At 34.2% G+C, this 25,256-nt stretch overlaps 1 protein-coding gene across 1 annotated transcript in view; it reads right to left on the reverse strand.

The window, feature by feature from the left end:
* VPS13C (vacuolar protein sorting 13 homolog C) overlaps window positions 1–25,256 on the reverse strand; it is a 176,509-nt gene that overhangs the window by 144,270 nt on the left and 6,983 nt on the right. Inside the window, exons 2-5 of the mRNA XM_014780787.2 lie at window positions 17,090–17,133; window positions 14,261–14,303; window positions 10,884–10,979; window positions 9,050–9,151 (exon numbers count right to left, since the gene is read on the reverse strand). Of these exons, the coding sequence (XP_014636273.2) occupies window positions 9,050–9,151; window positions 10,884–10,979; window positions 14,261–14,303; window positions 17,090–17,133 (285 nt within the window). The remainder of the gene's footprint in view (window positions 1–9,049; window positions 9,152–10,883; window positions 10,980–14,260; window positions 14,304–17,089; window positions 17,134–25,256) is intronic.

Here is a 25,256-nt window from a genome sequence, read left to right on the forward strand (position 1 = left end):
CTTTAAAGCAAATTGTTCTGCCACTACAAAAACTAAGAACCAAATCCTGGATTACAAGATTATAAATCTTGAGTTTCAAGAAGAAAATATTTACTAAATATATAACAGAATCTAGACTTTGCTATTGCCAACATTTCTTGCCATAGTGATGGTCCCTGAATCTTTTTCATTCATAAATTGAACATTTAGAAAAAGACTGAGTTCTCAAAGAAATACCATTTGAAAAGAAACAAGTAAGAAAGCCAGAGTAGCCCTGAAAACTGTCCCACTTGGCTAGAACAGCTTTCAGAGACAGAGGGTCAGCTGCTTGGGTTTAGAATCTACCATAACTCGTTCTTCTTACCTGACCTCCTATTATCTTTCTACTTTCACATTCGTTCTAGCACCTTGTTCTGTCTTTGATCTCAATTTTAGATGCACCATGTTTAAACCTCTCCAAATAGTTTCAAAATCGAATCTGAGTGTTACATAGTTCTTTAGAGAAAGTTTCTATTTAATCTGATGAATAATAAATTTATCATTCTCAATCATCTCTAAAGGAGTTCTCAGGGGCCGGCCCGGTGGTGCAAGAGGTTAAGTACGCATGCTCCTCAGCGGTGGCCCAGGGTTTGCAGGTTCGGATCCTGGGCGTCCACCGACGCACCGCTTGTCATGCCATGCTGTGGTGGGATCCCATATAAACTAGAGGAAGATGGGCACGGATGTTAGCCCAGGGCCAATCTTCCTCAGCAAAAGAGAGGAGGATTAGCATCAGATATTAGCTCAGCGCTGATCCCCCTCACAAAAAAAATAAATAAATAAAAAAATAAAGGAGTTCTCAAATATTTTGGTCTCGGGGCCAAACACAAACACTTAAACCCTCGGGTCTCTAACACATTTAAAATTTGAGATCCTTAAAGTGCTTTTTATTAGTGCGAGTTACAATTATTGATATTTACCATATTGGAAATAAAAACTGAGAACTTTTGTCAATATTTATTTATTTAACTCATTTAAAAAAACCATTATGTTATAGCATAGATAACATATATTTATGAAAAATAACTATATCTTCCAAACAAAAAGTGGTGGTGAGAAGAATGGAATGTTTTTACATTCCCACAAATCTGTTTAATGTCTAGCTTAGCAGAAGACAGCTAGATTGGCATAACTGCTTCTACCTTTGATCTGTTGAGATATGTGGTTTAGATGGACGCATAGGAAGAAAATCTGATCTAATTACAGATATGTAATAGGAAATATGTAATAGGAAAAGGGAGGAACACCTTCATGGCCTTTTCATGTAATTATGGATACTATACCCAAACTCATACGAGTGGTAGTTTCTTAAAGGTTAGCTGTATCTTGGAATCTGAAACTCTATCAACGAATTTTTCATCCAAATTAAAATCAATTGGTCTACTTCCTACTTTAAATGGACCTTTTACACATGTCTGATTTTTTATCATGCGTTGGTAATATGGAAACAGTGCTTCAGTGAATTATGCAGATGTTCCAAATACTGAGTTATTTCATTAATCAGTATCAAAAATCACATTTGTTAATATCACCACCAATCTCATGAGAAAAGTCTTTAAGTATTGGGAAGTTGTCAAGATCAAAGTGGTAAATACAAGTTTTCCAAAATTCTATTTTCTGCTCAAAAGCTCAAATCTTATCATTAGCAACACTGTCAGTTGTTTATTCCTCAAGTTGTTTTGTTGAAGTGTCTACTAAACACTCAAATCTGAATAATAATAGTCTGTCAGTCATTCTTCCAAATAAAATCATTTTCCATCGAAAAAGCAACTAGTTCAGCTGACAACTCCAACAACTGCACAAGTACTTTTCCTTGAGACAATTATCCTACTTCAGTCTGCATAAGTGCTTAACGCATACTTCCTCTTTTGTCACACGAAATATTAAAGACATGTACTCAGGAGCTAAAGTTTATTAAAATTAAAAACTTCCTACTTCATCAAGGACATTCTTAAGTAAAACTGGTGCTTTGTGCTTTGTTTTATTTTGTTTTTTACTGTGAGTGCATGGTAGTGAACCACACAATCACTATTAGTACAGTTTGGTGCCACTGCCTTGATTCATGCTAAGGTGGCCAGCAATTTTATATAACATTGCTTTTGCACCATCAGCACCAGTGTCAACACAGTGACAAATCAAACAATAGCTTAGTATTATTATGAAAATAGTTTTGACTTTCTGAGAACCGTTGCTCTAGAATAAAAAAAAAAAAAAAAAAAATGACATCATGAGGAAGGAATATACACTCAGAAACTGAAGACGAAAGGATCCTAAAAGTACACATAAAGTCCTAGCCAAGTGAATGAAGATATCACCAACAAAATTAACTATTCTCATTTCAGAATCAGCAATACTCTAGGCCTAGTTTTTTATCCAGGTTAATGTACGTTTTTTGAAAAAAAGGAAACCCTGAATCAATTAGGCCTTCCTTTATAGTGACCTCTGTCTGTTTTTTTTTTTAACAATGCTGCCCAATGATTTTGTTATATATTTGAATGGGACAGTGAAATTCATTTGTATCTTAGACGCAGGTTACTCCTAGTAGGATCAGAAAACACTGCCCCTGGCAGACACAGCAAGCTGGTTCAATTATAACCTACAAAACTAGACAGTGAGCCATGAGTATCTCCGCACTATCTTTTATATTAAACAAAGTAACTTTAAGAAAAATTAACATAGCCACACTTACTAAAGGGGCAGATTTGTTAAAAATAGAAACTCTTTTCAAGGTAATTTCTTTAAATGCTGTGAAATTTGCCATGCAAATTCTTACATTTGTCATAATGAACCTAAATATTAAAGAAGTTTCTAGCTGCAGAAGTAATTCTATCATAATGCTTGTTGTTTACATTTCGAGATACAGACCTCGCTTGCCATTTAATCAAAACAAATTTTAAGTGTAAGTTAATATAACAAGCTCCTAAAAGTTACAGAAAATACAGTTAAATAAATCAAATTATTATTTACAATATTATAAGTTATTATTTTAATGCATTTGGTAAATTTCCTAGGCTATAAAAGAATCCTATTATAAATCCTAAAGCAGTCAGCCTTCAAATTTACCTTTTGTGAAGCTTCAAATTTCAACTGTACAAGATAGCTGTCTAGAGGTGTCTCTGGAGTTACTACAGAGGTGCAGCAAACCAGGGAGGATATGAGAAGAAAGTCAGAGCAGCACCTCTTACCAAGGTTCTAAATAAAGTCTCACCCAAAAAAAAGGTTCCATTTTATTGCCTTTTACAAGTTTGAAAAACACTCCGATAGGAGAAGAGCTGCCTAATTGAGAAAATACTACGTATACTACAGAACTCAAGTCAAGAAGATAGTCTGGATTTGAAAGTTATCTACAGATCAAATTGTCAGCTTCACAAGGGCAGTGGATCGTGACTATTTTACCCCACGAACATTCACCATACAGCATAGCACTTGCCACAGGAAGACACTAAATATTTAATGAATGAATAAATGGCTACAGAAGGTAGGGAAAAGGAAATGATGGTAAAGAGGGAAAACATGAATTACATTTCCATATTTTCTAAAAGGATGCCATGTCACCAAATGGACTCCATTAAAAGCACAAGCATGGGTAAGAATATAATTTTTTATATAGCTGAATATAATTTACCATGCATACCCACCAGGCTTGACGTCCTTGTAAACAAAGCTTTCCAAGCCATATATGAATTCCCCTGAATGTGCGCCTGCATCCGCATGGCAGCAATAACCAAAATGCAAAGCATTTAAAAGACACCTTTAATTTCACATGTAAAATATGTCTAAACTTAATTCAAAGAATTAGAAATCATGTAACAGAACAACTAAAATTCAGTGACACCAAAATGATTTATTTCTAAGGAAATACTCAGTGACATCATTTTCATTATTTCCATACAAGCTTTATTTTCATAATATTAAAATGAAAATTCTTAATTAAAATTATAGCTATTAATAATTTCAAATTAAGCAAAGCAGACAAATATCAATTATGGCTAATGTCTCACTGAATTACTTGACATATTTTCAAACAGAGCAAAAGTCTGCTATTTTGGCTCCCTTTTTGCCCACCATTTTGCCCATTTTCAGAATAAAATATTGCTACGATATTTATATTAATTTTAAAGTCAGCTGAAATGAACTCATCTTTAATCTGATCTGTTCTCTTTAGATATCCTGCCTGAATCCTTTCTATCCATTCTTGTTAACGATGGCTAGATAGCACCATCTTCCATTTCCCTCCCCAAATCAGCATAGACACCATAGCAAGTTTAACCTTCCCTAAATAGCTGTGATCATGTTACTCCCTGGATTTTAAAGAAAGAAAAAGGAAAACTTACTTTCCCACTAGCTACAGATTAAAGTTCATTATAACACAGAGTTAAAAATACAGGATCTAGAGTTAAACTAGGTTCAAATTCTAGCTCTATCATTTTCTAGCTGCATGATCTAGGACAGGTTATTTAACTTTCAGCTTTCTCAACTGTAAAATGGGAACAATAACAGCCCTTATATCATATAGTTATATCAGCTCTTATGTCAATAGTTAATGACTATTAAAGGAGTCAATTCATATAAAGCATTTTGAAGAGTGACTGGCAAATAGTAAATGCTTAATAAATGCTAGCTGCTATCATTATCATTATCATCATCATGGCACTCAAATCTCTTAAAATTGACCTCAACTTAGCTTTCCAACTTACATCTAACTACACTCTATCAAACTCCCAAATTCTTAGCTGTTCCCCATACATGTTCTATACTTTCCCAACTTCTCTGTCCCCTCTACCTAGAATGCCCTCTCTCCTTTCTGCATACTCATCCTTTAGACCCAATTGAAATATATATATTTTCACAGTGTCTTCCCTAATCTCTTTGGCTGAACATATGTCCATTCTGAACTCCCTAAACACTTTATCTATACCTCTTTGATGCGACTCAACACTTTCTCCTGTTATGCACATGTCTTATTTTCCCAACTAAAATGTAAGGTCTTTGATAGTAGGATCTAGGTATTTTCTAATTTTTGTGTTTACGATGTGTTGAGCATATTGGCAACAGACTTCTCAAAACACCTGGAAGCTAGAAGATATTGCCTTCAAAATGCAAATTTTAACCTAGCATTCTATCCTCAGCCAACTCAAACATGTGTGGAAGTAAAAAACAAAGACTTTCAGACTTGAAAGGATTTTAAAAATTATAACCAGTGCACCCTTTCTTAAAAGCTATTCGATATGCTCCAGCAAAACAAAGGAACAAACTAACAAAGAACAAAAGGCAAGGGGCCCAGGAAACAGTGAATTAAACACAGAAGAGCACTGAAGACCAGTCCCAGGGTGACAATTGTGTAGCAAGACTGAAAACACAACCAGTTCACAGTGAGATCCCACGAGAAAAGGGGGGATGGTGAGGGGATCAATTGATGGGTTTGGGCACTGAAAAATAACTTTGACAGTCATATAACAGATTTCATATAGCACATGAAAAGAATTAAAGCTAAGTTTACATAAAAGACTAAGCAAATAAAAAAAGAAGCACTTACAAATTCAAGAAAAACAAAAGATTAGATAAGAAATGAAATATAATCATAATACATCATTTGACCTATGCAGTGAATAATAATTATATTGTCATAGAAATGCAAATTTTGACTATTAATTGGCCAAAAATTATAATACAACCATATTATGATAAGATAGGGAGGGGAATTTAGAGGGAAAAGAGATGGTAAGAGAGGTAAACTCCTTGACTAGCTTAAGAGTAAATCCTAGATAATGCCTTACATTAATAACTTAGATAATGACAGAATGTTAGTATGTCTAAAAGGATGGGTCTCTCTAAGCAGTGGGTCTAAAGGGTAGAGAAGGGTGGAAAAGGGGACTGACATTTTTCAAAGTAACTCTTTTTGGCAAAACTATTTGATTTTAAAGTGTGTGTATATATTACTTTGATAAAATTAACACTTTAAATACAGAATCTATAACATTTGGGAATCTTTTGGCCTCACTAGGAATTTAATCTTTCCCTTTACTTTATAACAGCCTTTCCAAGAAAATAAACTCACTATAATAAAATGAAAGGAGAAAAATATCAAGTATATTTTTACAGTAAAACAAACTCTCTAGAAATAAACTCATATTTTAATTTTCTTTTTTCCCCACATGATAGTGGACAGCACTCTATTTTATCAAATAAAACTTACAAATAAATAAAAGTATCTATAAGCAAAAATACTTTTTTAAAGTAGATCAGCATAAAGACTTTGTTTTCATTTTTATCATCTGCTGCTTAGAGTTGAATCACTTTCTCATCTTATCTCTCTGAGTCTCTATGCACGCGTGATGGTGCTTTTGTGCTTTTAAAATCAAGAAATAGGGCCGGCCCCGTGGCTTAGCGGTTGAGTGCGTGCGCTCCGCTGCCGGCGGCCCGGGTTCGGATCCCGGGTGCGCACCGAGGCACCGCTCCTCCAGCCATGCTGAGGCCGCGTCCCACATACAGCAACTAGAAGGTTGTGCAGCTATGACAGACAACTATGTACTGGGGCTTTGGGGGAAAAATAAATAAATAAAATCTTTAAAAAAAAAAAAATAAAAAAAAAAAAAATAAATAAAAAAAAAAATAAATAAAATCAAGAAATAAGTGGAAAAATAGTAAGTCTGAAAAACAGAGTACGGTAATTAGTAATAACTATTAATTAATACTGTGAAATGCAAAGTATCTAAAGGTCTGGATTGTCTTTATCATTCACATAAATAATATTATATGAAGAGGTGATCCATATTCATAGAAACTAGAAAAAAAGTTTATATGCAGTTAAAATAATTAAATGCATTTCTTGACAATTGAGGAAAAACAATCTCTATCAACATGTTTCCCAATTCCAGAACTCATCTCTTTTATACTCAAAACATTTTTCTGACAAATCTAACATAATGTTAAAAGTAAGTTTCACTTTCTGAATTTTAGTTCTATCCCAAGAAAACCTAAATTTTATCATCCAAGAAAGCACAATGTAATTATTACATATTATATAAACCTAAAAGTCCTATTTACACAAACTTAATACTACACATGTTCATCCTCTATAGATATATCAAATCATCCTTAATAGCCTCTCTGCCAGAACCAAACATATAACTTTCTAAAGCACTGAAAACCCAGGAGACAAAATTTCATAGGCACTCAATACAAAATGTATAGCAAGTTATCATTTTGCCAATCAAGCTGTCAACTACTAAAACAGGAGAGGCTTTTTCTTATAGTTCACTAGAAACACTAAAATATTTTTTAAGCAATCCCAGTTTTTTCCATCCAAAAAAAAAAGAGGAGTTTGGGGTTTGTTTCTCAAAAGGGAAAATATAACTTAATTATATATTATAAATTATAAGTGTATAATTACACATTATATCAATATATCTAAGTATATGTCAATAAACTTATTGATGAATATATATAATTATACACATGTGTGTTAAGAAAATATATTTAATCTGAACTGTTTCAAGAAAGAAATGAAATTCTAGCGCTCTACAAGTCTTTCTCCTTATTTTTATAGTTCCACTTCCACATATACTAATTAACCAAAAGTGAATAAAAAGAAATAATCACACTGGATTGTCATAAAACAAAATGATTCTCACCTTGCTTTATTTGGCACATAAAAGTAACAGAAATAAAGAAAACTATTTTCATAAACATATAGATTCTTAAGCTTCAGCAAAAAGACAAAATGTGCTTAAGTATAAAGAGAGGGAAAAAATGGTTAGGCTTTTTTAATTTTTTCCATTAAGACAGTCTCTGTAGGGTCGGCCCCGTGGCGTAGCGGTTAAGTGCGCGCACTCGCTACTGGCAGCCCAGGTTCGGATCCCGGGTGCGCACCAACGCACCGCTTCTCCAGCCATGCTGAGGCCGCGTCCCACATACAGCAACTAGAAGGATGCGCAGCTATGACATACAACTATCTACTGGGGCTTTGGGTGGGGGGGGGAGACAGTCTCTGTATTTTAAGTATTTTAGTAATTTTTTGTAAAAGGATCAATAATTCTGTAGAAGAGAAAACGGGGCAAAAAAAATTAAAATCATTGATAAAGAATTTTAAGGAGCAAGCTATTTTTAAGAGAGACTTACTATTGATTCAATTAAATGTCAGCAGCTTAGGCAGGAAAAGAAATCTCATTATATCTAAATATAATTTCCATCATTTCTAACTCAATATTTGCCATATCTTTTAAGATAGACCAAAGAGAAATGCCTTAGCACTTCTTGTATCATCTTCTTTCATCACAGAAATATATAAATATGCCACCAAATGACACAAAAATGATGTAAAATGCTAGTAACCTTCATGCCCCAATCAGCAATCGGGTTGTGATTTGACTTGAAAAACAAACTGGAGGTTTGGAAAAGTCTTTCAGCTCACCACTCTATAGACTACTCTTTTTCATCTTATCCTTATTCTTGCTCCATAAGCCAAATAAAAATAGTCATCAGATTTATTTTTACATAAAAACAAAAAAATTAAAACTTAAGGTAGGATGTTAAAATGCTGAAATCTGAAGAATTAAGTTTTTTAAAACATCCTATACAATACAAAGAGACATAGCTAGGAACAGAATTACAGCACCATTTCCTCTAAACATTATTTCACTATATTAATATACTGAACTTCATTATCTTCCAAGAACACACGTAAAAATGCGGTCAAAGAAACTGTTAACCTTTGGCAAAAACAAAGAGGTCTGCAAGAACACAGAGAATTTCAGAAGTCTCCATAAAGTAGCACAGTAAATACGAGTGGTTAAGAAAAGCGGGAAAATTAAACTGACAGTGAGATAAAACAATCACAGAAAAAGGCAATGATTCCTAAATGTTAGTCATTAAAATATTTATAATCAATATTTTGAGATATGATTTTAAAAGATTCTTTCTTTGAAACTACAGTTTATGACGGCTTATGAAAGTATCCTCTTTACAGTGTATTAAATATATCTAAAATACAGGTATATCTAAATTTATCTAAAACATAAGCTTATTATACCTTTCTCTGCGGCTTTTTGAAGGGCTGCTTCAATTCGGGATAGCTCTTTCTGTTTAATATCTTGCAAGGATTTTTCTTCTTTTTCGGCATCATATTTAATACCTAAAAACATACAGTGAATTCACACATAAAGAAATGCAATTAATAAATAAACAAATAGGAAAATTTCAGCCTCATTATGATTGTGTATGTGTGTGTGTAATATGTCATTTTTTTGGCATATTAATTAAAAAGAAAATTTGTCATTTTCTTTTTGGGAACTCAGAAAAGAGTCGCATTCTTTAGATGAGTTTTTTAAAAAGCTTAAACATAAATGATTCCTATTTATTTATAAAGCTTATATCAAAAAGTAAAGGAGGGAAGTGGGGCCAGCCTCGTGGTGTAGTGGTTAAGTTTGGCGCACTGTGCTTCGGCAGCCCATGTTCGCAGGTTTGGATCCCAGGCACAGACCTACATCACTCGTCAGCCGTGCTTGTGGCAGTGACCCACATACAAAATAGAGGAAGAATGGCACAGATGTTAGCTCAGGGCTAATCTTCCTCAAGCAAAAAAAAAAAAGGAAGATTGGCAACAGATGTTAGCTCAGTGCTAATCTTCCTCAGCAAAAAAAAGAAAAAGAAAAAAAAGTAGAGGAGGAAAGGAATAAAGGGAGAAAGGAAGATAGGAAAAAGGGTAAGAGGAGAAAAGAGTGAGCAGACACATAAAAGGGAGGAACAGAGGGAAGGCAGAAAGTACATTAGAAAATTTCCAGTTATCATATCTGAGTGGTAAAATTTCGAGAAACTACAAAGAACGTAATACCCACTACCAGATGGTATCAATGTAGACTGATAAAAAGACTTTCAGAAAGTAATTCAAGAATATGTATCAACAATCATAAGATATATATATATCCTTTTTATCTAGTAATCTCATTTCTGATAATGTATCCTAAGGAAATAACACAAAAGAATAAAAAAGATATCTATAAGAGGCAGGTGTTTATAAAGTTCACTGTAATAGTGAAAAATAGTAGGCAACCCACAAGGAAATATCGTATAGCCTTTCAAAATTGTCACTATCACCATGAAAACTGTGAAACATATTAAAAACACATATATTAAGTGAAAAAGCCAAATCCATGTTGTGTATGTAACATGATAAATACTACGTCAAATCAAGGATGTATATGGTAAACACTGGAAAGCAAAATATAAAAATAAAAATTATGTTTGTTTTGTGGTTGAGAAAATATAAGTAATTTTTCCTAAAATATCCAACCTTTTCTTAACATATTGTTCTTATAACTGAACATTAATAACAAAAGATACTACTTAAACATCACTGCTTTAAAACATTAATTAAAAATTAAAATACTATAATTTATAATGAAAAAAATTACCTATTTATACACATTTTTGAGAGAACATTCACTCAAAATCAGAAGCAACAAAATGGGAAAAAAACGTTTTCCAATCTTGAAATCTGTAGGTTAAAACATCAGTAATTTTTTAAAACCTGTTTCATTTCATCCCCCGAAAGTAAATCTGTCTAATGCATCTCAACTTAATAGGAAGCCTTAGCTGCAAAATAATTACTCATGGAGAACAGAATAAATTTAACAAATGGTTGAAATTATTCTTTCCAACAATAACATAAAAATATTTTATATTCAAATGTGGCAATATATATGTGTCTGTATATGGTAAAATGTATGTATATAAGTGCATATACGTATGTGATTAGTTTGTTTGAATTATCTTCTGTTTTACTAAACATATTAAAATACTTAACTCAGGTAACAATTTAATTTCACTGTGATGTTACTGAATGGTTATAATCTAAAATAACATACTTGCTCCAGGGACAATAAGCAGGTATAATCCCTCTAGGGTTGCAACAACTGCTTCTCCATAAAGGTTCTTCCAAGGAATCTTCAAAGTTAATTTATCTGAAGAAACATAATTTCAACCTTAAATTCTTATCTGGCTGCTCAAAAAGATACACGTCTCACTTTCCATTAAGAAAAGAAGTATAACAAAATCCTGCACACATAGAATATCTATCTCACTCAAAATAAACAAAAAACCCCAACACTGCAGTTTACAAATATCTTTTCCACAGTAAGTGACTATTCACATTGCGCTTTATATTTTTCAAACTTTTGGATAACTGTTATTTAATATTCTCAAACTGTAAGAAGAATGAGGCAGCTATTATTTCAATTTTCAAAAAAAGGAAACTCAGTCCCAGAGAGGTTAAATTAATTGCTTAAGTCCACCCAAGTCATCAGTGAGGATGCTGGAACCAGAACTGGTGCTCTTCCTCATCTAACCGTTGACAGTCTGAATAATGTACATGCTGTTCTATCCACACCTACAAATAGACCTCTACAGCACAATTACAAAATAATTTCTGTACAAGATCCCAGGAATTGAAGCAGCAACACAGAGAAGAGTACCAAAGGAAGAGAACTTGGAAGAGGACAGTCCTAAAGGCAAGGTATACTGCACTTCACGATTAGTATTATGAGTTACAGGCAGTTCAGACCAGCTAAATTCCAAATACCTACTTATAAGTAACTTGAAAGGCAGAATACGTCTTCTCTCTTAGAAACAACGGTATTAATGTTAGGTTTTTCAGAGACTAACTGCAGAAACTTTTTCACTCATCATGTAGATGAATTATGGCCCTGTCACTAAGCCAAGCCTGGAGTTTTATGGGAAAAGGATACACAGAGCAGGAGAGAGAAAACAAAAAGGGCATACTCTCAGCTAAATTTTGAAATGGTTAAAATCTCTTTAGTAACTTTCCATATTTATTTCTTTACTCTTTTCCCAATCTCTAGTAGGCCCTCTTTCCAGGTCTCAAGGCAACCAATGTCTCAATCTGCCCTCGACAGTACCACAGCAATTCAATCCAAACCTTTTCTATCCCTAAAGTTTTCTGTGTTCCAAAATAAAATACCTTCTCACATCACAATTTTAAAAATAATAACCCTATAAAAGCTATATTTCTCTCAGTGCTGCTGATCAAGACTGTTAAGAGAAAAGAATCAGATTCAACTAAGTCATACTAGTATGTGAATGACTAAGCTACTTACACCACCAGAATCACTGGCACTTTTAAATAAAGACGGTCAAAGTTCAAAGAATTGTTAAACAAGATAACAAGCTGATGAGAAAATAAAATAAGCAATGTAAGAAAGGATATTTTGATTCACCTGGATGGCTACATAGGCAAGCCAGTTTTACCTGGAAATCTATTTCCAGGATTAAAATCTCAAATTATTTAAATTTTTATTTTTCTTCATCTTGTAACCCTGTTGAGTTTCTTAAATGGCTCCCATGTCAGGCGAGTCTAGAGGCAATGCCAGTATATTCCTGGGTCATTTCTAAGTCTGATGATCTTATAGTGAGTATCACCTATATTTATAACAGATACTGTTATATCTGTAATTATCTCATAAACTCCTAAAAAATTGATGTGATTGCCTTCTTGGCGAGCATGAGACTGAAAAAGTGAGAAATGCACCTTTAACTAGCATACCAAAAAGGGACTGTCTGTTCCCTAAACCTTTTCTTATCTCCATTTACCCTAACCCATTATCCTTCCATCCTTCATTGTCCTTCCATCCTTCATTATTCTGAATTCCATTGGAATTCAGTTAATTATAGTATGCCTCCCTTTTATAGATCAGGAAATTTTTTAAGTAAAAGAATAACCCAGGAGCACCCACAAATATGTTTAGCTCTTAGAACACTAAAACAGTCTCGAGCTTACTTAGCCACACTGATTCTACAGGTTAGGTGTAATATTTCAACCTAACAGAAATTTAGTAACTAATATAAATGCTCCATAAACCAAAACAAAAAAAGGGATAAATATAAAGAAAATATGCTTCACATCCTTATAAGTAAAGGGTCTCTCATAATTCAATGAGTAACCCTGAAGGAAGCCATTAAATTCTTATAATACTTTAAAAGCAAAAAGAACAAATTTTGAACCATTAGAAAACCTCTTCCAAAATAGAAAATCTAGTTATAATAACATAATGAATAATGTAAAAGTTCTGTAGTCAAATATAACTAATCCAACACCCTGGAAATGCGATTGCAATATTATGTCCTAATTTTAGATCTCTATAACTTCCTTCAGAACAAAGATATCATAGTCTTCCTCCCACAGTTACTTGCATAGTCTCATATGTAGCAGGTGCACATAAATATCTCAAAGGTAAAGGAATGAATGAGTGGCTATAACTTCACTCTAGGATTTTGCATGCAGGGCCACAACAATACTTCTAGAACACTGCTAAACATCACCACCTCACACAGTACAAGCCTCTGTATAAAAGACAAAGAAAAAAGATAATGCGTGCCCTAGGGATGCTTTCATCTAAGGGAGTTGTCTCCTGTTTCAAGAGACAAAAGCATGAAAATGTTACTTTATATTAAAAGAACATATATAGGTAATATAAAGTGAACTCAAGCAGAAACATTCAATTAATTGGTAAGAGATGACAGAATAGTGATGAAGTAGCAGGGTGATGGAGGTGGAAAGAAGGATGGTGGCCTAAGTGAAAATTCTAAACTAAGAGTAAGTCAACAAGGGTTGTAATTTATACTTTAACAAAAAAGTAAAAATCAGGTAGTATGGATTAGTTGAGAGGACTTCATAGATTAAACTTGCTACCGCAAAATTTCTTCAACAAAGATGTATGCTTAGTTATGGATGACCTTAGTGTAAGAGTTTAGCTCCAAGAAAGACTTTCTACTTACCAAAACATATCCTCCATACCACAGCACTGCATTATATATCAAGTGAAATGGTTGAACAAAACATGAGGGAAATAAGCTACACGTAAATTTTATTTACTAGAGTTTGCAAATTATACTACTTTCACATATAAAGAAAAAGCACACAAAATATCTAATTCTGAAAATTAAGATATATTCTGTGTGGTGGAACCAAAACCTGAAACGTTATCATTGCAGTTCAAATGTTGTTCAATTTTAGAGAGTGATTTTCTACACTTTTGTCAAAAACTTTGAAATATGTAGTACTACATAATATACATTAAGCTCAGAACTCCAAAAGCTCTAATCAACATAAGCCAAAACACCTCACATTTTTGTTCAAGCTAAAAAAGATGTTTTAGATTAAATAACACAGGAAAAATAAAAAACTAAAAGGACTAAGACTAACTCAAATGAGGAGTGAAGTACTTACCAATTTGGCCAGCCTTGACTTTAAAAGGAACACCCAATTCACTCTTGAAAAGGAAAAAAAGATTAAAGGACATCTTAAATTATTAAGGCCCCCAAAAATCACCTTTGTATCATCTCTTAAATACCCAGTCATCGCTAAGGAAAAACACGAAACAAATTTTCTTTGAGTAACTCATAAAGGATACGTTTTACAGCTGAAGAAAAGTTTTTATTAAGTTAAACTTTTACTTTGAAGAAAGAATTCACAAGAGATGCAAAATTATAAATAGGAACAATAGAAAAGGAGTTGGCAGTTAAAGAAAGTAACTGAGTAAACTAGTTATTTGTTTCAATAAACCAAACTAAGACAGATGGAAATCCCATGAACTTTTATAACAACAGATGGACACTGCTTATCTGAAATACTAGAGTAGGAAAAGGAAGAGTTCTTTCACATAATTATGTTGAAAACATTAACTGAACAATTCTCTCTCAAATAAAATATTTAATAAATGAATAAAAAATTAAAAGAAAAGGCACATTCCCAAGGTATTATGTACCAAATTAGCATTTACTTTAGGTAAGTTACTGACAAGTACCAATCAATAACAATAAACTTTCACTTATCTAGATTCCAAACCACTAGAAAGTACAAATAACTCTTTTATTCACAAAATAGTAAACAATAACTGATATTCACAATGATACTTGAGTCTTTAGAATTATTAAAAATTAAACCAATCAGAATGGTTTTTATATTAGGCGTAGCTTAGTATATACTAATACTATCAAAATCTGGCAACTGAAATACAGTACTTTAGGTAATAATTAACTAAAATAATCAATTTACCCTATCATCTGATTATTCAAGCATTCTAAGTGAATAGGAATTGAACAAAATACTAATAGCTTTTGATAAAAAGTCTTTTTTTAGACCAAAAAAAAATCCTCTCTGGTGATAAGCCAGTAGCTCTACCTTCCTGGGGCAGGGGGTGGGGCGAGGTAGAATGGAGATAAATTCAAGGGTCTTCATATTATACAGGATACAAATTGTAAACTATATACTTTTAAAAGTGTGGTCTCATGCTCATTTTGATCCTCCTTAAATAATTTTTCACACAAAACAAAGAACCCACATCAAAGTAAAACCTCAGCAATTCATTTTAATTTGGGAAAGGAGACTAGTTTGAATTAATGGACAATATAAATTACAAAATAATTTATTATATTTAATTATAACCAAAATTCAAATTAGGCTAACAAAGAGTTCAGTTTGTCTTCTAAGTATGTTACATAGATACCTTGTCACCACAATTCTAGTTATACTTATTTCCTTCTAAAATATTTTCATATATAGAGGAAAAATAACCTTTATTCCAATCTCCGCCAATAGAATCTTAAGTTCTAAATTTTCAGATAAAATTTAAGAAGTTGTAGGTGTCGGCCCCGTGGCTTAGTGGTTAAGTGCACGCGCTTTACTACTGGCAGCCCGGGTTTGGATCCCGGGCACACACCGACACACCGCTTATCCAGCCATGCTGAGGTGGTGTCCCACATACAACAACTAGAAGGATGTACAACTATGACATACAACTATCTACTGGGGCTTTGGGGAGAAAAAGGGAAAAAAAAAAGAGGAGGATTGGCAATCGATGTTAGCTCAGGGCTGGTCTTCCTCAGCAAAAAAGAGGAGGATTGGCATGGATGTTAGCTCAGGGTTGATCTTCCTCACAAAAAAAATTAAAAAATAAATAAATAATAAAATAAAAAGTTGTAGCACTCTATAGAAAAGGAGGGAAAGAAAATTTAAATAATTTGAGTGTCCACTACTTGCCAGGCTCTACTTGTCATCTTATTCAAGCCGCAAAGGCACAGAGATACTATACTGTTTTGTATTATTAACTCCACTTTAAAGATGATTAAACTGATACTCAAAGAAATTGAGAAACTTGCCAGAAGTCACACATCTGGTAAAAGGCAGAGCTAGCACTCAAACCAGTTCTGCCAGACTGTAAGGTCCATGTTCTTTCCACCACGCCAAGCTGTTTTCACTATAACAAAGTAAATTGTTACTCCTGCGACAAAGTTCTAATCCTAGAATCTTCAATATCCAAAACTGGCTTCTCGGAGACCAGTCATGGGAGCATTTTGTGTATACGGTTCTCCCTAATTACACAATTCACCATGTAGAAATCCAACCAGAGGTAAAAGCCAGGATTATAAAACACACTGTAGGTTAATCAGAAATCTGATCTGTTAATTAAAGAATAAATTCATTCAAGTGCCTTCATAAACTCAAATTAAGTCCAATCGGCTAAAGCCTAAAGGGAGATGGTGGGGTGGGGGGGTGGAGGATGGAGAGTATTGTCTTGTTTGTTTTTAGCTCAATAGTAAATGACAAATTACTTTCTGGGGCTAGACTCCAAAAAAATCTATTCTACCTCTTAATATTACCATAATATTATAAGGCTGGACTGTCAATATATTTCCAAAAATACAATTATTCATTAGATAAATTGTTAAAATCAAGCCCTTATTTACCTGAAAAATACATACAAATAATTCTGAAGAAAACTACTTCAGTAAGACAAATGTCTGCTACAAATTTATACAGTCAAATAACGTCAAGGAAAAACATTCCATTTTCCAAAAGATATTATTTTGATCACCAGGGGAAAAAAATTCTAAATGTTTAATCTCAGATTTTCCTACAGCAAACAGTTAAACCACTAATCCTTCTCTGAGTGACTCAATCACTTTATCTGGTACCTGGTACCAGATACCTAGTAACCAAAGGTTTCTAAGAGCTTACCAAATTAACTGAGTGATCAATATAGTTTTAAAAACTTACCAGAGCATTTTCTTTGATCTGTAGATTATCTAAAGCCACATCGCCTTTAAAAAAGAAGAAGAAAAATATAAAGTTAATATACCAATTAGTATAACCTGTCATAATGTAGTACCAATCACTATGTCACTATGCTAATTGCTAAGAAGACAAGGGTGAGCAAAAGAAACTTCAAGAACTTAAGAAGCTAATGGCATAAAAGAGCTGCTATATATGAACAAGAATTATTAACTGTAGCATACTTTAGGTTAGCCCATTGCAAAAGAAATTACAAAATATTTCAACTGGCTAACATTTAAATAGACAATGAGAAAGAATTTGGAGACTTTCAGACTGAAGAACTTCACAACCAAAGAAAATATCCATCATTTTGAATGATTAAGCCAAAATCTCAACAGAAAGACATAAAGAGATGACTACTAGAACAGATCAATGATCCTGTAACCCAGGATTCTTTCCTTAATTATGGTGTCAATGAATATTTTCTACAGGAATATGGTGTTAGGCTTTTAAAACTCCAAACATCCTACTTTTCCCATGATTATTTTTTATGGTTCTAATATTCTTTAATTAGTCCAACATTTCTTAAATTTATGCAGATGTTAAGTTATAAGAACTAAAGCCACAATGATATTATTATATGACTCAAATTTTAAACACCTATATTTGTTGATATATAATACTTAAATTTCTTGCTTACATAAAAACTTTAGCAAACAAAAAGTTTTCATTTCACTTAAATTCTGTAAAGATTAATAAATCTATAGTTTCAACATTAAATGCAAGCATAAATTATTCAGTTATACATTTTCTTAATCACTTATAACATATTTATTTTTAAAAAAATACTCTGCTTCCTAGGCTCTCCATAAATATTTTTCGATCAAGTAATTTTTTCCTCATAGTATTTTGGAGTGAATTATAAAGGTTAAAAAGTATATTTAATTCCATTATGCGACTGTTAAAGATTTGCTTTTCCCCAGATTTCAGATTTATTCAAACATTTATTAAGCACCTACTATGCGTCAATGCCATCAATTCCCACTCTTACTCTCCTAGAGACCCTGTGTACAGCAGAGCTGAATCCAGCCTCGTCTTCACCTTCAAGCGAAGACACTGCTAGAATAGTGAATTCTATTCGCTGAAGAAGCAGTGAACATGCTGCTATTCATAGGGTTTTCATGGCCAATTTTTTCGGAAGTGAGTGGCCAGGTCCTTCTTCCTAGTCTGTCTTAGTCTGGAAGTGCCACTGAAACTTGTCCACCATGGATGACTCTGCCAGTGGTATAGCTGTCACCATCACAACATGCAGCCGCCAGAGTATGACAAGCGACAAACGGGTGGTGTGGTTCCCTAATCAAGAAACAAACCAGAGCAGCGGCACTGAGAGCCACTTAACCACTAGATCACCAAAGCAGGCTGACTTAAGTGCTGAAAAGAGAGAGATGACTAGAACAACCTCCCTGCTATTGAGGAGCTCACAACCTAACAGAGGAGACTAAATTTCTAAAATTTTGGAAATACTCTACTGGCATTCCAACAGTAGAATGCACAAGATGCAAATGAGGAACAACCTAACTCTGCCTAGGAAGATTAAGAACTTCATAGGAACGTTTAGGCTACAAGGTCAAAGAACTATTTACTGGGTTGATAAGAAAAGAGGGCAAACGGACATGCATGAGTAAGACACATCTTAGAAACCACATGTGGTCTGATGTAGCTGGAGGGTGTGAGAAAAGGATAGGAGATAAAAGTCAGAAAGGTTGGCAGGGGCCAGACTAACAAAGAGTTTTTAGGATGGAAAGTTCAGACTGGTCACAACAGAGAGATGAAATATATATAACAGAGATGACAAAATCAGAGCTATATTTTAGAAACATTACACTTCTTTCCTAAGAAATAATCATGGATCTGTCCAAACAATTTAGCTACAAGGATATTGCAAAATTGGTTATAATAGCAGAAAGGATGGCTGGATGGGAGGGAGGACCTAAAGAACTACATGTCCAGGAAGAAGGCATAAATCATAATACATCTATGATATAGAGCAAAACTAATGTAGACAATCATGGGAAAATGTTCACAAAATATTAATGGGAAAATGTTCACAAAATATTAAGTTTTAAAAAAAGGTTCAAGAATGCCCAGTTTGATCCAATTTAAAAATTATATATACACACACATACACAGAAAACAAACAACTGTGTTGTCTGTCTAGACATCATAATAAGATCACGGTGGTCATTTCCATATAATAAAATTCATTTTCTGTGTGTGTATATATATATTTTAAATTTTCTAAAATAAATTATTGAAAACTGCAATAAAAGGAGACAAGGAGGTAAGAAGCCTCACAAATGGGAGTAAAATACTGCAGCACTATAATAGGAGGAAAGGGAAAGAATACAGGCAGTCAGGCAGCTTCTACCATACACTGAAGAGAAATTAAAACCTGAAATAGGCAGTAGCTTCAGGGTTGAAGAGGCAGACTCAGAGTAAAAAGTAATTTTGGAGGTAGAATTGACAAGATGCCATAACTGACCAAATGTAGGGATAACAAAGTACTCATGAAGAACTGACATGTGTTCGGCAATTGGAAAAAAACAATCCTTAAGAAGTATTATATGTACAAAAATTACATAAGTGGAAAAATATTCCTGGATTTAATTCTGTCAGATGATGAATTACAAAAAATTACAATTGGGAACTCTATTAACACCAAAAGAAGTGATCTGCACAGAGGCTAGCGCATATCTGAAGCAATCCAAACTAGTTTAAGAGGATCTAAGGCCCTTATGGAGACTTGCAAACGTGCTCATGATTCTGACTGTTCTACCCAGCGATTCTCAACTAGTGGGTCAAGTGTCATCAGGAGTGCTCAGAAGTAATTCGCATGAGATATGAGGTATAAATGTCCTTATAAAAAGCGGGCTGTTTCTATTGCAGTGGCACTTTGGTTCTTTAATAAATAAATGGTATTTAAGACGTGAAATACTGAAAACTACCAATATGGCTAACAGAGTTAAACAAGTATATTTAGAAAGAGAGACAAAAAGAGATAATAATGATTATTGCTAGGAAATTGTAAAGTTTTTTTATTAATGTTTTTCAGTATTTTCTAGTTTTTATAATAATCAGATAGTACTTTTACGTTAAAATTATGCAAATTGTAATAAGAAATGGGGAAACAAAACAAAGGTAAATTCTAATGTCAATATGACCTCAATATGTTTTATATAAATTCCTCCTATATCTATTATCTACCTTACTGACAGACACATGAAAAAAGATCTATTTCTGCTACTTAGAATCTAGCAAACAAATGCATACTTCCTCTCTGAAAAATGTGTATGTTATCCAATAAACTAAATACAGCAATGAAATAACAATGATACATTCTATAAATTATTTGCACTGAAGGAGGAGCCGCTAGTCCTGATACAAAGAAAAAGGGAGGAATAGCAGCTTATTTCAGATTAACACCAGGGTAAAAGTGTATGCATTCATTCAACCAGTAGATGAGTGCCTTATTTAGGTAAGGCACTGTGCTAACAAATATTCTTCAACTAAACTGCATGCTTTTCTGCAGATACATATGCAGGAGTTTCACTGTCTATCCTATGAATGTCAAAAATTGTGTTTAAATAAAAATAATTTATAGAACTAAGATTAAGGCAGACCCCCTCCTAAATATCAACCATTTTATACTTAACTGAATGCTGAGGAAGAAGTTAAGATTTCGTTTTCCATTTCTATTTCAAGATAACATAATAAATCTATACACATGCAAGTAACTTTACCGCTCTAGCCAGATCACCCGGGCTAAGAACACACAGAGGCCATACGAAGTTCCTGAAAACCTGGAGGAAGGGTAAACATTTGTGTCTAATATTCAAAAAAAACAAGGGAAAGAATGACTAATAATTGGAGACAGATAAACTCTGCCAGCAAGGAAGGCACTAAAGCCAATCCCATAGTCAGATATTTCTGATCCCATGAAGTTTCAAAGGAAGTTCTATGAAGTGATTTCCTTCTTCAATGGACCGACAGGCCTAAAGGATGAGAATAAGCAATAAGTGCAGTCTGTGCTTCAGAAGAGAAGGTGTCTGATTTTGAACCCATATAATTCTCACTAATAAACTAGAAATATTTTGGATGAGCATACACAGCTAGAGAGTCACACATAAAGTTTGAAAGCTAATCTTGAAGGACATTTTAAGAAGTCCCTTAAAAGGATAAATCCTGGATCAGAATTTACCTAATAATCTTTCCTAATGAACCAGAAGATGGAAATGAAGTAAATCCATTAAATTAGCAAATGACACCAAGGTAAGGAGAGTTGGAGTCATCTCAAAAAAAATACAATAGAAAAAGAAATGGTTGCTAAATTACAGAAAACCACCAAGTTAGTATATTTACAAACAAAAATCAGTGGTATTGGCATAATATGGAACAAGCCTGCCTAAGTCCAAGAATGGATTTTAAAATACATAAGAGCTGGGGCCAGGCCCGTGGCCTAGTGGTTGAGTTTGGTGCATTCCGCTTCAGCGGCCTGGGTTCACGGGCTCGGATCCCAGGTGCGGACCTATAGCACTCCTCAGCCACACTGTGACGGCAACCCACATACAAAGTAGAGAAAGATTGGCTCAGATGTTAGCTCAGGGCCAATCTTCCTCAAGCAAAAAACAAGGAAGATTGGCAATATATGTTAGCTCAGGGCTAATCTTCCTCAGGAAAAAAATAAATACATAAATAAATAAAACACATAACAGCCCACAAAATAAATGTAAGAAATACAGTGTTGATGTCAAATACCTCCAGTCAGAAATAATCTGAACTTTCACAGAAGTTTAGCTATATCTTTCTTATGGCACTTAACACTTAACCATATAAATCCCCAACCTGATTATAAACTCCTTATTGATTCTCCTCATAGTAGGTGCTCAATAAATATTGACTTAATTGATTCAGAATGCATATTATACTGGGGTAGAAAAAACTGCAATAAGAACATAAACCTTGGGCCGGCCCTGTGGCTTAGCGGTTGGGTGCGCACGCTCTGCTACTGGCGGCCCGGGTTCGGATCCCGGGTGCGCACGACGCACTGCTTCTCCCACCATGCTGAGGCTGCGTCCCACATACAGCAACTAGAAGGATGTGCAACTATGACATACAACTATCTACTGGGGCTTTGGGGGAAAAATAAATAAATAAAATTAAAAAAAAAAAAAAAAGAACATAAACCTTTATATTTAAAAAAATACTCTCAGATCTATTACATTACTTGATCCTCACAGCCTCCTGGTAAACGAGGCAGGACATACATATTAAGCAAAAGAAACTGAGGCTTACAGAGGTTAAATGACTGACCCAGGAATACTATGTCAACCTAGTGAGTGGTAGAGCCAGGGCTCAAATCTTCTGATGCCCAATGCTGGGTTCAGAACATCACACTATCTCCCAAAGAGCAGAGCAGAAAAGGTAGAAAATTTTAATTCAGAAGATAATTCTATCTCCATTGGAAAAAAAAAAAAAAAAACGCTATACAACAATTATACTCAGCATTGAGAGGCCTGTGTAGTTGGTGGATCCACTTTTGGTCTTTGCATTTTAAGAGTGTGAAGAAACCCAAAATCAAATAGGGAAACTAAAACTAGTACAACTAACAAGGATATGACCAGAAAGATAGATTAGAATCAAGGTTTGTGTTAGGATTAAGAGAAGAAAGGATAGTGCCACAGTAGAAAACACAGAAGCAGGAAATGGCATTGCAAACTGGTCATTATAATACTTCTTAAAAATCTCCATTTTGGAGGCCAGTCCCGCAACCTAGTGGTTAAGTTTGGCAGACTCCGCTTCAGCAGCCTGGATTTGCGGTTTCGGATCCCGGTTGCAGACCTACACCACTCCTCAGCCATGCTGTGGCAGTGCCTCACATATAAAGTAGAAGAAGACTGGCAGAGATATTAGTTCAGGGTTAATCTTCCTCAGCACAAAGAAAAAAAAAATCTACATGTTCCAAAAACAAAAGACAGAAGTTCACAAGTTATAATTTAGAACTATTCAGTAGCATAAAGATATTTAAACCTAATCCCCTCTCATTTTATACCTGAAGAAACTGAAGCCTAAAGAGATTAGGTGATTTATCCAAGGTTATACAATTAACCTGCAGCAGTGCTAAGAATAGAACCTATGTCTCCTGACTCCCTGGTCAATGTTCTTAATATAAAACACAGAGATTAACCCAAAACTGTCATTAAAAACAAAAAACCAAACCACCAACAAAAATGCCATGCCCTAATCCATGAAACTAGCTTTGCATATTGTAAAATAGTGAAAAAAAGAATATGTAGTGCTATGTATTTATTTTTAAGATTTCCTTTATGTATCTCTAACATAAACACTCATTATTTGAAAGCATATCAAAATATTCAGACATGTTCATTTTCCAAAGTGAGCTAAAGTAAATGGCTGAACGGTTTTTTTAAAGCATAAATCAAATTACTTTAATAACTAATATTTTCTCATAAAGAATACTGAAGAAAATATTGTAGTGATTCATTTCAATTGAATCTAGCTTTTTAATCCAAATTAACCAGTCGATACCCCTTTTAACAAGAGTTCACAGTGATTTCGTCTGGGGAGGAGAAGCTGGAAGAGGGAAAGGAAACATTTGACTCTTACTCTTTCCATTTCCCTGTTGAAATAGAAAGTCCTGGCAACGAAAGGTGGGAAGCTGCCATGATACCACTGAACCTTCTCCCTTTCAAGTACACATCAGGGATCTCATAACAGTGAGTAAGGTGGCAGAGCTTCCTAGTAGAATGGTTACCAAAGTATCAACTTCCAGTTTTATTTCTAGAAAAGGGGTGAATTTTTAATTTATAATGCTATTTAAATATGTTGAAAGGTGTTTTCACTTTAAAATTTTAAGCATTGCCTTAATTGTAATAACTGAGCCTAAGTATATTACATTACAATATTGAACTTTTTGTTGTTTACTTTACATGGCATAGGACAAGCTAATGAGAAATGTGGCCTTCACTATACCAAGTGTTGGCTGGGAAGAAGAGACTAAAAAAGTTCTCTACATAGATACTGCTATGTTTTATGTATCAAAGTAAAAAGAAGCAAAGAGACCTGCTTTTTCTTGCATTCTCAAGCTACCCCACAGCTACCTGTTAAGATAATGTGATATATCAGATTTGGATTTGCAAATATCAGCATGAGGCTGGAACTTCATTTATCATGTCATATTTCATGACTGTGACTCTTTGCTCACCAATATTGAGCGAAGAACAAAAAGGAAAGGAAACAAATACACTATTTGACTACCATTTCTCACCATGAAAGCAGAGCAAGTGGCAGTATCACTTATCTAATGAAGGCGCGCACAATGCTCTGGACTTGTTCAAATCACAGAAATTTAAAGCCAGAAGAGATGACCTTGTCTAACTCTCTCATTTACAGATAAGAAACTAGTGGTCACTGGTCAGTGACTTGCCAAAAGCCACACAAAAGAGGCAGTATTGGAGATGAAATTAGAACCCAGGTTTCCTCCTTCTTCATGCTGCTCCACCCCAACAATACCTGGCAGCTGATGGAAAAGTGTCAGGGGTAGGCGAAGGACAGTAAAGTAATCAGCATGGGCTCAGCCTGGTTTGCAGAGCTACAAACTCTGAAAGCACTCCACCTGGCTCCTACTCCTGGTCACCACAGCCACTCCTTGCATCCAACACAACACAGCCTCTATGTATATTCTACCTGTCAAAGAGAAGTGAGAGCAGCAGAATTCTAAATTAAGGATTTTCCTGCCAACTTGCCACAGTAAATCACCTTGAAAAATCAAACTCACAAAGGTTCTACACTGCAACAATATTACTTAAATCAAATTGCACAAGATCTGGTGCTTTAACATACCTTGTCAAATACCTTTTCAAATTGTTTTACTCTTAAAACAATTATATCCTGGACACACCTCAAATAGCTAAGGGCTGTGCAATTCATCTCCTGGTACTAGTCTGTGGGGAACAAAAACCTGGATAAACCTTCCTACCTGCATAGGCAGCAACATGCCCACCAGGCACTTTTCTGAATGTTGAAACCTATCTTACAAACTAGCTGGCAGGTAATATAAGTTTGTAAGTGTAAATTCAAACATAAATAAGTT

This window comes from Ceratotherium simum, chromosome 3, assembly GCF_057802395.1.
Source record: "Ceratotherium simum simum isolate JZ-2026a chromosome 3, ASM5780239v1, whole genome shotgun sequence".
Lineage (NCBI taxonomy): Eukaryota > Metazoa > Chordata > Mammalia > Perissodactyla > Rhinocerotidae > Ceratotherium > Ceratotherium simum.